Source organism: Arachis duranensis, chromosome 1 (assembly GCF_000817695.3).
Source record: "Arachis duranensis cultivar V14167 chromosome 1, aradu.V14167.gnm2.J7QH, whole genome shotgun sequence".
Classification (NCBI taxonomy): domain Eukaryota; kingdom Viridiplantae; phylum Streptophyta; class Magnoliopsida; order Fabales; family Fabaceae; genus Arachis; species Arachis duranensis.
In genome coordinates, this window is record NC_029772.3 from 30,887,921 (window position 1) to 30,901,185 (window position 13,265).

The 13,265-nt window shown below is 32.7% G+C and overlaps 2 protein-coding genes across 2 annotated transcripts; both read left to right on the forward strand.

The window, feature by feature from the left end:
* The first annotated feature begins 1,213 nt into the window (after nt 1–1,213).
* On the forward strand, nt 1,214–1,705 carry LOC107484096 (protein FAR1-RELATED SEQUENCE 5-like). Its single transcript, XM_016104715.1, has one exon. The coding sequence runs from the start codon at nt 1,214–1,216 to the stop codon at nt 1,703–1,705; it is 492 nt and encodes a 163-aa protein (XP_015960201.1).
* Nucleotides 1,706–1,846: 141 nt separating this feature from the next.
* On the forward strand, nt 1,847–3,501 carry LOC107484087 (protein FAR1-RELATED SEQUENCE 5-like). Its single transcript, XM_016104704.1, has 2 exons — nt 1,847–3,058; nt 3,397–3,501. The coding sequence occupies exons 1-2, from the start codon at nt 1,847–1,849 to the stop codon at nt 3,499–3,501; spliced, it is 1,317 nt and encodes a 438-aa protein (XP_015960190.1).
* The last annotated feature ends 9,764 nt before the right edge of the window (nt 3,502–13,265 follow it).

Here is a 13,265-nt window from a genome sequence, read left to right on the forward strand (position 1 = left end):
GATTACAGGGCAGGAAGGGCTTAGAGGATGGAAAGGAAGCATGCAAAAGTGGAAGGAATACAAGAAATTGAAGGAACTGCAAGGCTGTCAGCCCTGACCTCTTCGCACTCAATGATCATAACTTGATCTATAGAGGTCCAAATGAGGCGGTTCTAGTTGCGTTGGAAACCTAACATCCGGGGTTTCGCAACGATATATAATTTGTCATAGTTGATTTGGCGTTTAAGGACGCACATGCGCACATTGGCCAAAAGTCCATCGGCGCGCACGCCACCTGCCGCGTACGCGCGACATGCGCGACGTACTGTCACTGCAGAAATCGCTGGGGGCAATTTCTTGGCTGTTTTTGACCCAGTTTTCACAGATTAGAGGCTACAGAGTAGGGGAATCAATCCATTCACCATTCACTTCTCATTCACAAAATTTTTAGGTTTAGATGTAGGTTCTAGAGGGATTTGGCTCCTCTGAAGTTGTTTATTTACTTTAGAGAGAAAAGTAACGCAATCTAAGCCATTGATACCATAAACGGTTTTGATCATCTTAAATAAATAAATAATAAATAAATGCATTAAAAGAATCAAAACGTTAACTATTAAAAAACTAAAAAGAAAAAAATATGCCACTTTACAAAGATAGCGCACAGAATTAAATTTTTGCAAAACTGAATGCCTGTAATAATAAAATTTGTATTGAAGACGCTAGTAGATACTGAACAAAAAAATGATAATTACACAGATGACAAAATTATTAAGTGAAACAAGTATGCTGGTTCCATCTATGGACACTACGATGATGGTGTCCCCAATAGAGACGAGCAAGCCAAACATGAAGGTGTTACTTCTTGAAACTAAAACGGTAGATTTATCAGAAGAAACAAATGAGTTGATGATCACAATGATACCACCATAGAAAGGTAATTTTTTTATTGAATAATTTTAAATTTCACCGCAATATATTTGATAATATTTTACTCAATATATTATTTTTTTATATTTGTAGAAGATTGTCAATTGATTTCTCAAAACATAGAAAAAACCCAAATTGCACAACACAATTCTACATTAATTACTTTTTCCAGGTATGTTTATAACAATTATATTTGTACTCTTATTTTAGTACTCTTATTTTTGTATGTTTATAACAATTATATTTAAAATTTTATTATTTATTTTTATTCAGGCCAATTATAGCAAAAAAAATACCAAAATTAGGCATGGAATTTGACACGGTACTAGAAGCTAAAGACTTCTGGAAAAGTTATGGTGGAATGATGGGTTTTGATATTCGACAATTGTATGCAAATAAATGCAAGCTTGATAATTCTGTAAGTAGTTTTAGACTTGTTTGTGCAAAGGAAGGCCAACGAAGACCAGATAAACGGGATCATTTAACAAAGCAACCTCGCGCCGAGACTAGAACAAGTTGCCAAGTAAGAATGTTACTCAAGTTTGCTCGAGATATAAAAAAATATGTGATTTGTGACCTTGAGTTAAATCACAATCATATTTTGCAAATTCCGAAAACCAGTCATATGATGCCATCACAAAGAAAGATTTCAGAAGTACAAGCATTGCAAATAGATTTGGCAGATGAAGCTGGCATAAGACCAAAGGAAACACATGAACTAACAAGTTTACAAGCTGGTGGTAAAGATGTCCTTGGATATACCAAACAAGACCAAAAGAACTATCTTCGAAGCAAATGAAAGCGAGACTTGGCCTATGGTAAAGCAGGTAGTTTATTAAAGTATTTTCATCGGCAACTACTTGATAATCCCTCATTTCAATATGCTATACAGTTAGATGACGAAGAAAAAATAACAAATATTTTTTGGGCTGATGCAAGAATGGTTACTAATTATGCTATCTTTGGTGATGTAATTACATTTGACACTACATACTGCACAAACAAAGAAAATAGACCATTTGGTGTTTTTTGTGGATTCAATCACCATCGAGAAATAGTAATATTTGGCGCTACTCTTTTGTATGACGAATCAAAAGAATCTTTTATGTGGTTATTTGAATCATTTTTGGAAGCTCACATGCAAAAAAAGCCTAAAACTATTTTCACTGATCAAGATCCTGCTATGGCAAGTGCTTTGGTAGAAAAAATGCCTGAAACATATCATGGATTATGTGTTTGGCATATTATACAAAATGCTATTCGACATTTAGGGAATAAGTTGAAAGATGGTTCTTTTATCTTGAGAGATTTCAAAGCTTGTATGTATAATTCTAAAGATCAGTTTCAATTTCAAGAGACATGGGATGCATTGCTTCAAATATACAAAGTGGAAGACAATTCTTGGTTGAAGAGTATTTATAAAGTAAAGGAAAAATGGGCTCATTGCTATATGAAGAAGGTGTATACTATTGGAATGCGAAGTACTCAACTTAGTGAAAGTTTTAACAGTGATTTGAAAGATTTTATGCGGTCAAATTTAGACATAATACATTTTCTCAAACAGTTTGAGCGAGCTGTTGGTGGCAAGCGATACAAAGAGCTACAAGCTGAATACAATGAAAGACAAAAGCTTCCTAGACTTAAGATGATTCATTCGCCGTTATTGAAGCATGCTGCACAGGTATATACTCCTAATGCATTTGATTTATTTCAAAATGAGTTTGATTGGAGTTCTGCTGCATATATTGTTTCTCGTACAGAGAACAATCAAATGTTTGAATATCAAGTTGCTATTTTTGATAAAGATGGAGAATGCACGGTATCTGGCAATGTGAAAGATATGATTATTTCTTGTAGTTGTGAAATGTTCGAAACAATGGGATTCTTATGTTGTCATAGTTTAAAAGTTTTAAATGTTTGGGATGTGAAGCAAATTCTGGCTCAATACATTATAAAAAGATGGACTAGAGAAGCAAGAGAGATGATTGTTCATGACTCAGATGGAAAAGTTGTTCAAAGTGATACTAGAGCGGATGCTACAGCACACTATAAGAATATATGTTTTAAAGCAATCAAATTGGCTGCTCGATCATCAGATTTTGAAGTAACATCTAATTTTGTTGAGCAAGTTATAGAGGAGGCATATAAGAAGGTAGATTCTTTTTGTAGACACAATCAAAATGATGATGTTTCAAATATTTTGAATGCAAAAGAAATTGTTAATAGCTGTACAGATGGAGATGCGTTAGAAAGATTATTTGAAAATGTGAAAGGATTGAAAAAAAAGGAAGGACGAAAAGGTAGAAAAAGACTCAAGAGCTGGGTTGAAAAACAATCAAACAAGAGAATGGCGTCAACAAAAAAAATTCCACCCAAAATTGTGAGGTTTGTAATATTTTTTATTCCTTATTATCATTTTTTTAATATTTTTAAAACTTATTGAAGTTCCTCTGTATTATTATTTTTCTTATAATAGTGTTTATATTGCAGGCTGAAATTTTCACTTCAAATATTGAAAATCAAGCTATTTTGTCACTTCAATCATGGAATCAAATTACAACACCAAATGGAGTGAAGTTACAACACCAAATTTAGATAACTAAATGATAGAATAAAAAACTATTTATTTACATTTTGTAATTTTTCTTTTTGAATTTATAACGAATGACTTTAAGAAATTTGAGATGATTGTTTTGTTTATATTTTTTATTATTTGTCTATTCTGATGATAATATATTTTTTTTAACCAGTCATACATTTAAATTTAAACTACAACATTAGACATAAAACAAATATCATAAACACATAAAAACACATAAAAATATAAATAAATTAATTTAATGTATATCAATATAAATTTAGTAGAGATCTATTAAACCAACATCACATCATTAGTTATTCTAAACACTCTTTAGTTTGTTCTCAATTAGATTCTTATTTTAATTATAAACAAAAAAATTGAGTATATTTATCTAAAAAAAATTTAGTACATTTACATGAGTATTTTTTATATTAAAATAAAAAATAAAAAAATATTTCTTGACCCAATTTAAATTAATTAATTTTATTTTTTTATCAGATTTTTTAAAAAATTATTCAGGATTAAAAAAAGATGAAAAATTACTAGTAATCACCATTATTCTCTTTCATGATAAAACTTTAAATGTAAATTATAAAAGACAAAAATAAAAAAGAAGAAGATAACCAAAATAACAACAATATCATGAAAGAATATGATAATAAAACATAAAAAGAGAATTAAATATTATAAAAAAATAGAACCAAAAATATTTTTTTGTTGAAAAAAAAAGAAATAAAAAACTAAATAAAATAGAAAGAAGATGAAATAAAAAGAAAAAATCAAGCGGTCTTGAAAGCTGCTGCTTGCACGATTTTCAAGGTTCTTTTAATACATTTATTTATTATTTATTTATTTAAGATGATCAAAACTATTTATGTTATTAATGGCTTAGATTGCGTTACTTTTTTTTTTCTAAAGTAAATGAACAACTTCAGAGGAGCCAAATCCGTTCTAGAGTGAGAGGCTCTCTCATCTCTCTTAGGTTTTAGGATTAGGATTTCTCTTCTACTTTTAATTCTTCTAGTACTCTAGTTTATTGATTTTCCCTTGTTGATTATTTGATGTTGCTACTTGGTTTATGAATTCTCATGTTTAATTTGATTTCTCTATTTAATGTAATTTGAGGTATTTCATATTTATGATTTTATTTTAGCTTTTTACATTCTTAGCTTGTGTTGAGTAATTGGAGACACTTGAGTTATCAAACTTCTTGTTGATTGAAAATTGGAATTCTTTGCTTATTGATTTGAATTTCCCTAACTCTAGTCTTTTCTTAGGAATTGACTAGGACCTGAGGAATAAAATTGATTTATCCACTTAACATACCTTCATAGTTAGTGGTTGACCAAGTGGGAGCAAAAGCCAATTCTCATCACAATTGATAAGGATAACTAGGATAGGACGTCCAGTTCTTATACCTTGCAAGGGTTTTCCTGATAATTAGTTTACTTCCTTGTCATTTATATTCTTTGTTCAAACCTTTCAAAAACCCAAAAAGATACTTTTCTCATAATCAATAATAACACACCTCCCTGCAATTCCTTGAGAGACGACCCGGGGTTTAAATACTTCGGTTATTAATTTTTATTGGGTTTGCTTTAGTGACAAACAAGTTTTTGTATGGAGGGATTATTATTAGTTTAGAAACTATACTTACAACGTGATTACTTTTGTGAAATTTTTTGCTAGCAAAAATCCGTTCGTCACCGACCGATCTAGTCCCGGTTCTTATAACTATGCTCTAGAGAGATACTTATGGTGGATTGAAAGTTTCAAAGGTTAAGGTTTCTCTCTTCTTCCTTATCTTCTCTTATTTCAGCATTTAAACACAAAATGAATTGGGTGGTGGTGCTGAAATGGCTTTAGTAAGGGTATATATATTGGGCTTAGGCCCAACTTGAGTTCGGTTCACATATTTGGCCCGTTTGGCCTAACTTTGGGCCAAAACCTTTGTAATTGGCATTTTAATCTATGTTTTAAATATTTTTACTTTCTAAATCACAATTTTTAAATTTTCTCACTCATAATTAATTTTCTCAGCTGCAGTACTAGGCTGATCTCAGCCGGTACTGCCGGACAAATTTTCAATGTGTGTGTTTACGCAGAAAAATATGTTTTTTGACTCGAAAAAATCTACTGAGTCCAAATATGATATTTAAATTATCAAATTATAATTGCTGAATTTTCTAAACATTTTCGCCTATATTTCTTTAATTACTTATTTAATTAAGGTTTGACCGAATTTTACAAAGTATGCTATCTTGATATTTTCATGCTCAAACTCATCAAAGTTATGTATCTAAGGGTATAGTTGGAGGACATCAATTATAGGTTAGGGTGCAAAGGGAATGTTTTGATAATATACGTACTGACTGATATTTGTTTTAGGGTTAAGTATGATTTTGGTCCCTAATGTAGAAGCTGAAAATTTATTTCGTTCCCGATCTTTTTTTGCTACAAAATGGTCCTGAAGGTTTAACTTAGTTTTCAAATCGTCCTTTTTACCAAATTTTTTATTTTTATTACCAAATTACCCCTAACTACAAAAATATAAAATAAAAAAAAAGAAAAAAGAAAACGGCAAAAGGAGGAGGGAAGGTCGCGCTTTTGGGGGAGGGGTGTTTCCCAGGAAGAAGAGGGGAAAGGGGAAGGGAAGGTAGGGAATCTCCTCGCCACTGCTGTTGCACCTCGCCGCCGCCGTTGTACCTCGCCGCCTAGTGCGTGAAATTAGAACTCGCACAACTTTACCGGCAAGTGCACCGGGTCGTCCAAGTAATACCTCAGGTGAGTGAGGGTCGATCCCATGAGGATTGTTGGATTGAGCAAGTAGTAGTTATCCTATTGGACTTAGTCAAGCAAACAGAGAAATATGGTTGTTGGTGTAAAATGCATAAACAGTAAAAAGTAAGTAAAGAAAGCAAATAAACATATTTGAAGTAAAACAATGACGGGAAAACAGTCAAGGTCTCGAAGATGCTTATCTTTCCGGATTAAGACTTCTTACCAACTATTTTAACAATGAGTGATTCATTCCATGGCAAACCATAAGTGATTAAAACCTAATCTCTTAGCGAATTAATCTCCTCTAATCTTCATCAAAAGCCACTCTCGTGGTCATTCAATTCAGATCAGAGGGTGAAGTCTAGAAAACCAGTTTAGCGCCACAAAAACCTAAATTACCCATTGCAAACCAGATTTTATGTCACATATCTAATTAGCTTAGGTAAATTGCGGTTTAGGAGGAGTGTTTTCAAGCTGTAGCTCAAACGAGATAGCTCTCTCGAGAATCACAAGAACTCATGTAGAATAAGGGGTCATACTCTCGTTCCACCCCAGATTCATAAGATTAAGAACAAAAACAATACCTTAGAATTGAATCAGACATTAATTAAAATAGAAGAATAATAACCTTAATCAATAGAAATAAACAGAACTCCTAACCTTAACTAGGAGGTTTAGTTGCTCATAACTTTACAAAGAAAATAGGTTTCTGAAAGAAGTGAAACAAGAAGATCCCATGTGATATGATATATTTAGACCATAGTGATCTCCTCCTTAAATACTAAATGCTAAACCTAAAAGTTATTATTTTAAATTAAAAATTACAAAGATAAAATAAGATAAGCCTAAGAAGTGTTAAAATCCACGTGGAGGCCCAATAGCATGTGAAACGGACAGCAAGTTGGCGTTCAATGCCAAGATTGGGCGTTGAACGCCAGGAGAGGAGTTGCGCTTCTGACTTCTTACCCCTTGTTGACGTTGAACGCCAGGTTAGGCGTTCAGCGCTAGGGGGAGCTGACAGCATTTTTGTTTCCTGCTCCAGGATTTTCCAAACTACTCTGAATTTCACCTAAAACAATAAAAACACAATAAAAAACTCAAAATAGCATCCAAAGGTGAATTTTTCACTAAAACATACTAAAACTTAATAAAATCTAACTAAAAACAACATAAAAACAAGTAGAAAAATGGTATAAAATGCTCACGCATTACCGCCAGTGCTGTTTCCCCGCCGTTTCTCCTTTCTTCCTCAGCACACACTCACACTAACGGCAAGAGAGGAGAGAGCAGAGGGAGAGAGAAAGATAAGAGAGGAACGGAGCCATTCTCGTCGCCACATCTCTGGCTTTGTCGTGATTTGCAGTGCTGTCGACCACCACAGTGCCCTCCTCGTCGCGATTTGCAGCCCGCCACCATCGCATCGCCATTCTCGTCATAATTAGTGGCGTCGCCACCACTACCGCAGCCCTTTCCACGCTATCCGCCACAACCCTTCCCCTCGTAATTCGCAGATCACCTGCTCTCCCTCGAGGTCCCTACAGTGCTGTTTCAATTTTTTTATTCCCTTTTCTTTAATTTTTCAGATTTAAAGGAAGGTGTTTTGCTTATGTTTATTCTATTATTGTTGTTATTGTTGTTGTTGTTGTTGTTGTTGTTGTTGATGCTTCTGGTTACTTCTGCTTTTTTCTGCTTCTGTTTCTAGTTCTGCTTTTGTTATTAATCTGATTCCATTATCCATTGTTAGTGTTGTTATTTGATTGTTGTTGATTTTGCTTCTGCTTTCTGCTTCTGCCTGTTTTTGTTTATGCTTTTGCTTGCGCCTCTGTGCCTTTGCTTCTAGTTATGTTGGGGAAGAAGACGGGAGGTGTATTTTCGTCTGAAGGACGATTTTAAAACTAAGTTAAACCTTCGGGATCATTTTGTAGCAAAAAAAAGGATGGGGACGAAATAAATTTTTGACCTTTACGTTAGGGACCAAAATCGTACTTAACCATTGGTTTTACTTCTATGTTGTTAGTTTTATTATTTGTTCTACTGATTCTTTTGTTTATTGTTTGTTTATGCTAATTTGCTTTTCCTAAGACGTGATACTTCCTTTTAATTGTTTCTTCATTTCATTTGTTCCTTTCATTTCTATTCTTGTTGGTTCCTTTTTTATTGTTCTTTAAGGTGTAATTCGTTTGAAAATTGTGTTTGTTGGAAGCGTTTGGTTTTTTGTTTGCATGAAAATTAGTTGTGTTTGAATGGAATTATTAGTTTATTGTTGGATTAGTGTAGTTCTTGCAGTGTTAATATGTTTTAATAATTTTTCTGATTTTTCACATTAAGAAAATCTTATTAATAATTTAGTGAGATATACCAATCGAAAAATCTTTCAAAAACAAGAAAAAAAGTTTTATATTTGGTATCTAGGAGTTAATATAGTTTCTTGGTTACCCTCATTACTGTTTGAATATGATAGTGTTTTCGTTACTCTACGTAATTATAGTTATAATAAAAGAATTAAATTTTGCTCACACTACCAAAAACATGGGAGTTACCAATGGGAAGGTACCCACGAACGACAAACAGTGGCAAAGTTTAATGACCGTGGTAACCAATTGCAACGTATTATATATCTGTGGCCAAATTTTGCAGAGTTTTTCGACATTCTCGTTTGTCTGTGGCCAATTTGAGATGAATTTTCTCATTTGACATAGACCCAATGATCACCGTGACAAAATGGAACGATGTCCACTTCCAATTCGGCACTTAATTTGGTGTTTACCTCCAACCCTTTCAAAATATTTTTATATAGTTCATCTTTTTCTTAAATTTAAACTGTAATTAACCTCAGATAAATATTAGGGTTTAGTTTTTTTTAGGAATCTTGATAGTTGGTTTCTTCCCCCTCCTTGCCAGTGCTGCCATTGAGAATTACTAAGGTATGTTAATTATTTAATTTTAGATGCGATTCATGATTTACAATTTTCACACATTCTACCAAAGTTGTTAATTTTCACATCTTGATTAAATAGTAATTTCTCAGTGTGATTATATTGTTCATTAGCGGTATACAAATTAGATGCGGATCATATTTGCAATTTTACTCTTTCTTTCATTTTTACCATGCACATTTTTTCTATTGATATTCTTTCTGGCCAAATGCAATTTATTCTTTCCTATTTATTTATGGTGGTTATGTTTGTATTTATCACCCTTTTATTCTTTACAACTTATATACGGTGGAGTTAAATTTTGATTCTATTTGAGATGCATACTTGAGAGTACAGATACAATAGTCACTACAATCATCATCAAATCATTAGAAGAGAATTAAATGCTACAATAATAACGATCCATGTTATATATGTTAAAATTATAAGAAGATTACAAAAAGAAAATAATTTTATAAATTACTTATGACTAAAAATCACTTTTTATATGAGTTACATTTTTTTCATATATATGATGGATCATTATTATAACGTTGAATTCTGTTTTAATAGTTTGGTGATGATTGTTGTGACTCTTGTGTCTATATTCTTAAGTATGTATCTCAATCAGAATCAAAATTTAATTCCACCATAAATAAATAGTAAAAAATAAAAAAAAATAAAAAATACAAATAATAAAGAACATGCAAAATTTATTCATGGTCAGGTTTTAATTCTGTCTTGAATTTCATCTTTAACTCTTAGTTTTGATGGCTACTTCTATATACAATGATAATATGTTAGTATAGTTTAACTCTTCCTGATAGGGAGCGTGATTTGAATTGGGGTGTGAAGTGAATGAGAACTAATTTTTTGTTAGTATATTCCCGTGAATTTTCAATCTTTTATTTATTTATATGAATCTGATTAATTGTCCTAATTATAAAAAATATGACTAATTATGCTTTTAAATCTTGATGTATTTGTTACTATTTAGGTTACACAAAATGACAATCGCACGACCTTACCGAAAAGATTCAACTTGGATTACTATGGAAGAGCATGACTTGCTTGAATGCTATGGAAGCATCAAGTTTGCATTGGAGATGGTTTCTGCTTCTCCATTTTCCTCGTTGCAACAAGTACTCGATGTGGCCTCCGATATTTGGTGTAACAAGATTAATGTGCATTCTTGGCTGATAGCACTCAATGCTCACACCAATATCTATGAAAAGTCGCCCTTTTCACGTGCATTCTACACTAGTGACCCATCTTCTGCTATGGATTCTAGTATAGAGGTTTACTGCCTTTAATATTCTATTTGCACTTTGTTATCCGATTCAACATGATGTTACTATTTAATAATTCTCTATAGTTATTCGTTCTAGTTGGAAACTTGTAGGAGATATATGCACTTAGCATGCAGTATCTGCAAAGGCATGGGTTCCCATATTTTACTATTTCTTTTGACTGAGATGGGGATGTTATATTAATGGATCTGATGGTAACTTTTAAAAATAAATTATTTGCTAGTATCTGTATATAACACTGTAAATAAATCAGTGTATTTTTTTATCTATATAGACAAGCGTTAAAACCAAGCCAGCATGTCAGTTTGAGTAGGCACGTCGAAAACAATTTAGCATCATAGAGCAACACATTGTAAAGTTTTTTCAAAAGAGAGGATATGTTTGCTCTACAACTGAATCACCTGAAACCCAGGCTGCGGTAAAGGATTTTGATCTCAACAAGAAGCCATTCTGAAAGGAGGATTTGGATCCTGTTGCTCGTGAGAAAGTTAGACGATTTTGTGAAATTTGGTATCCAGAAAAATATTATGTCTGATGTGCTTCTAGTTTAGTTTCGTTGAACATAACCCCACTATTTATTAGCTCTCTTAGTTTCCTGTTCCAATTTTATCTAGGCTTAGTCTTTCTGATTAATGTTACATTTGGTTTTTAGCTGAACATGATATATGATCATCACTGTATGATGTACTGAAATTTCCAATTCAATTTATGATGTTGTTTTATGCTTTGTTTCTGCTTTGATTTATTTTCCATGTGAACATTTTTATTTATACTTGGTATTAATAGTAATGTTGTTAATTCCATAAACAAAATTCGTATATAACATTAATAAATTCAAAATCCTTATTATCCACCAATGAGTGTAACAAAAAATTTGCGGGGCCTAGTGCTGCACAAAGCTAGAATAAGTAAGATGCCATGCCATTCTTAGAGTATTGCATCTCAAGCTTTATTCATCCGGGACAAATCAATTGTAATTGGAAAAAAACACTACAAAGACTCTTGTTTAAAACTTCTCAAAATGCTATATACTTAATTACACAATGAAAGCGTGGTCATTTGGCTAGTGATATCATGACAGAAGCCTAAAAGAGTAAGAATGCATAATCTTTTTTATTTTAGAAAAAGCCATGGACATATCCATCTAAAACAGAGAAATATTCTGAAAATTCTAGGAACAACAGAGACGACTATTTCTAATTCTCTAATAATCAGCAAACAGAATACATTACATCACTGATAAATATGATTCCAAAGATTACCTTGTTCACGTAGTTAATATGTAAAATACAACATCCTAACACGATCATTGTAAAAAACCAGCTCGGAAATTAGTAGAATTGATTTGTGCCTTCAAATGTAAGCTTTAAAGCTATTCCTACTGCTTTCATGCTCATACCCAATAGTATGCAACAAGAAAGCAACTACGATAATTTTTACAAGAATTGCATGTGCAAATGCATAAGCTACAAAATTGGCTATTCCCCCAACAATCACTGCAAAAATTTAGACATCAATATAGAATTAGTTGAGAAAATTCCCTAAGATTATTGACACGAGAAAAATAACTACAGAACACTAAGAGATAAGATGGACAATTTTCTCGATAAAATGCCTCAACTAAGTATGTATCTAATACATGATAGATTCATGGAAGGGATCTAAGATAGTTGTGTACACTTCAAAAGAGACGCTTTATTGTTTTATGACACTGAAAAACTTAACACGTGCCAATTATGTTTTTTCCTCTTCTAGTCTTTTCCCTTGCTTTTGAGAGTAAAAAAGGGGCAGTGTCATTTTACAAAAGATTATCAGAGTTATGTGAAACCTTAGTACAACAGAGTTTATGAAAACACCAGTAATGTATTTCCTTTTGAATTAAAGATATTTCAAGAATTAGAAATGCTTCTAAAGACCAAAGAAAGCTGAAACTTATGAAGCTTAATTGCACCTGCCCTGATTGCAGAGATTACTGGAACAACGAAAAACCCACCAGAAGCTTCTGACAAAAACTTTCCTTTAATCCCACTCTTCATTAAGGATGAAAAAGCTTCCGGAAAGGTCCATCCTTCATGTATTTGGAGGATTCAGTTAGAGCCAAGAATCGCTTGAACCCTGTGGTGGCAGCTCCTCGTCCAAGTGCGACGGCCCTAGTTATTACAGCCTCCCGAGAAGCCATGAATCCAGCGGCAGAGGGATTAGGCACCACCAGAGCCACTAAAGAAGCCTGGACGATTGCATGTGTAATATATGTTTGCTTAATTCCGGCCCTAAATTCTAATTTGAATTTAAGAAAAATTATGACAAAGTAGAAGAAGAACAAGAGGAAGAACAAGTTGAATTCGAAGACCAAAGGCCGCTCGAGATGCATTCCTTTGTCGATTGCAGATTTATCAGTGGTCATGGCTTGTTAGTTGGCTTTCCTCTTCTCATTCCAGGCATCCTGTTTTGATAAGAAACAAGGGTGGGAAAAATTAAAAAGTGGGTGCCCAGAAATAAAAGAGATGAAACATAAGTAGCGTTTGGTAGAGAGACAGAGACAGAAAGACTGAGACTGAAGACTAAGAGACAGCGATTAAAATAAATCTCAGTATTCTGTTTAGTGCAAAGTTGGAGACAGAAATTGAAACAAGGATGAAATTTTAATTTAATTTGTACAAAGGGTAAAATTAGAATTAATTAATTGAAATGAAGGTATTTTAGGTATAAAATATTATTAAAGTTTCAGTCTCAATCTCTAAAAATTTTAGTCTCCTGTGTCCCTATTTTTTA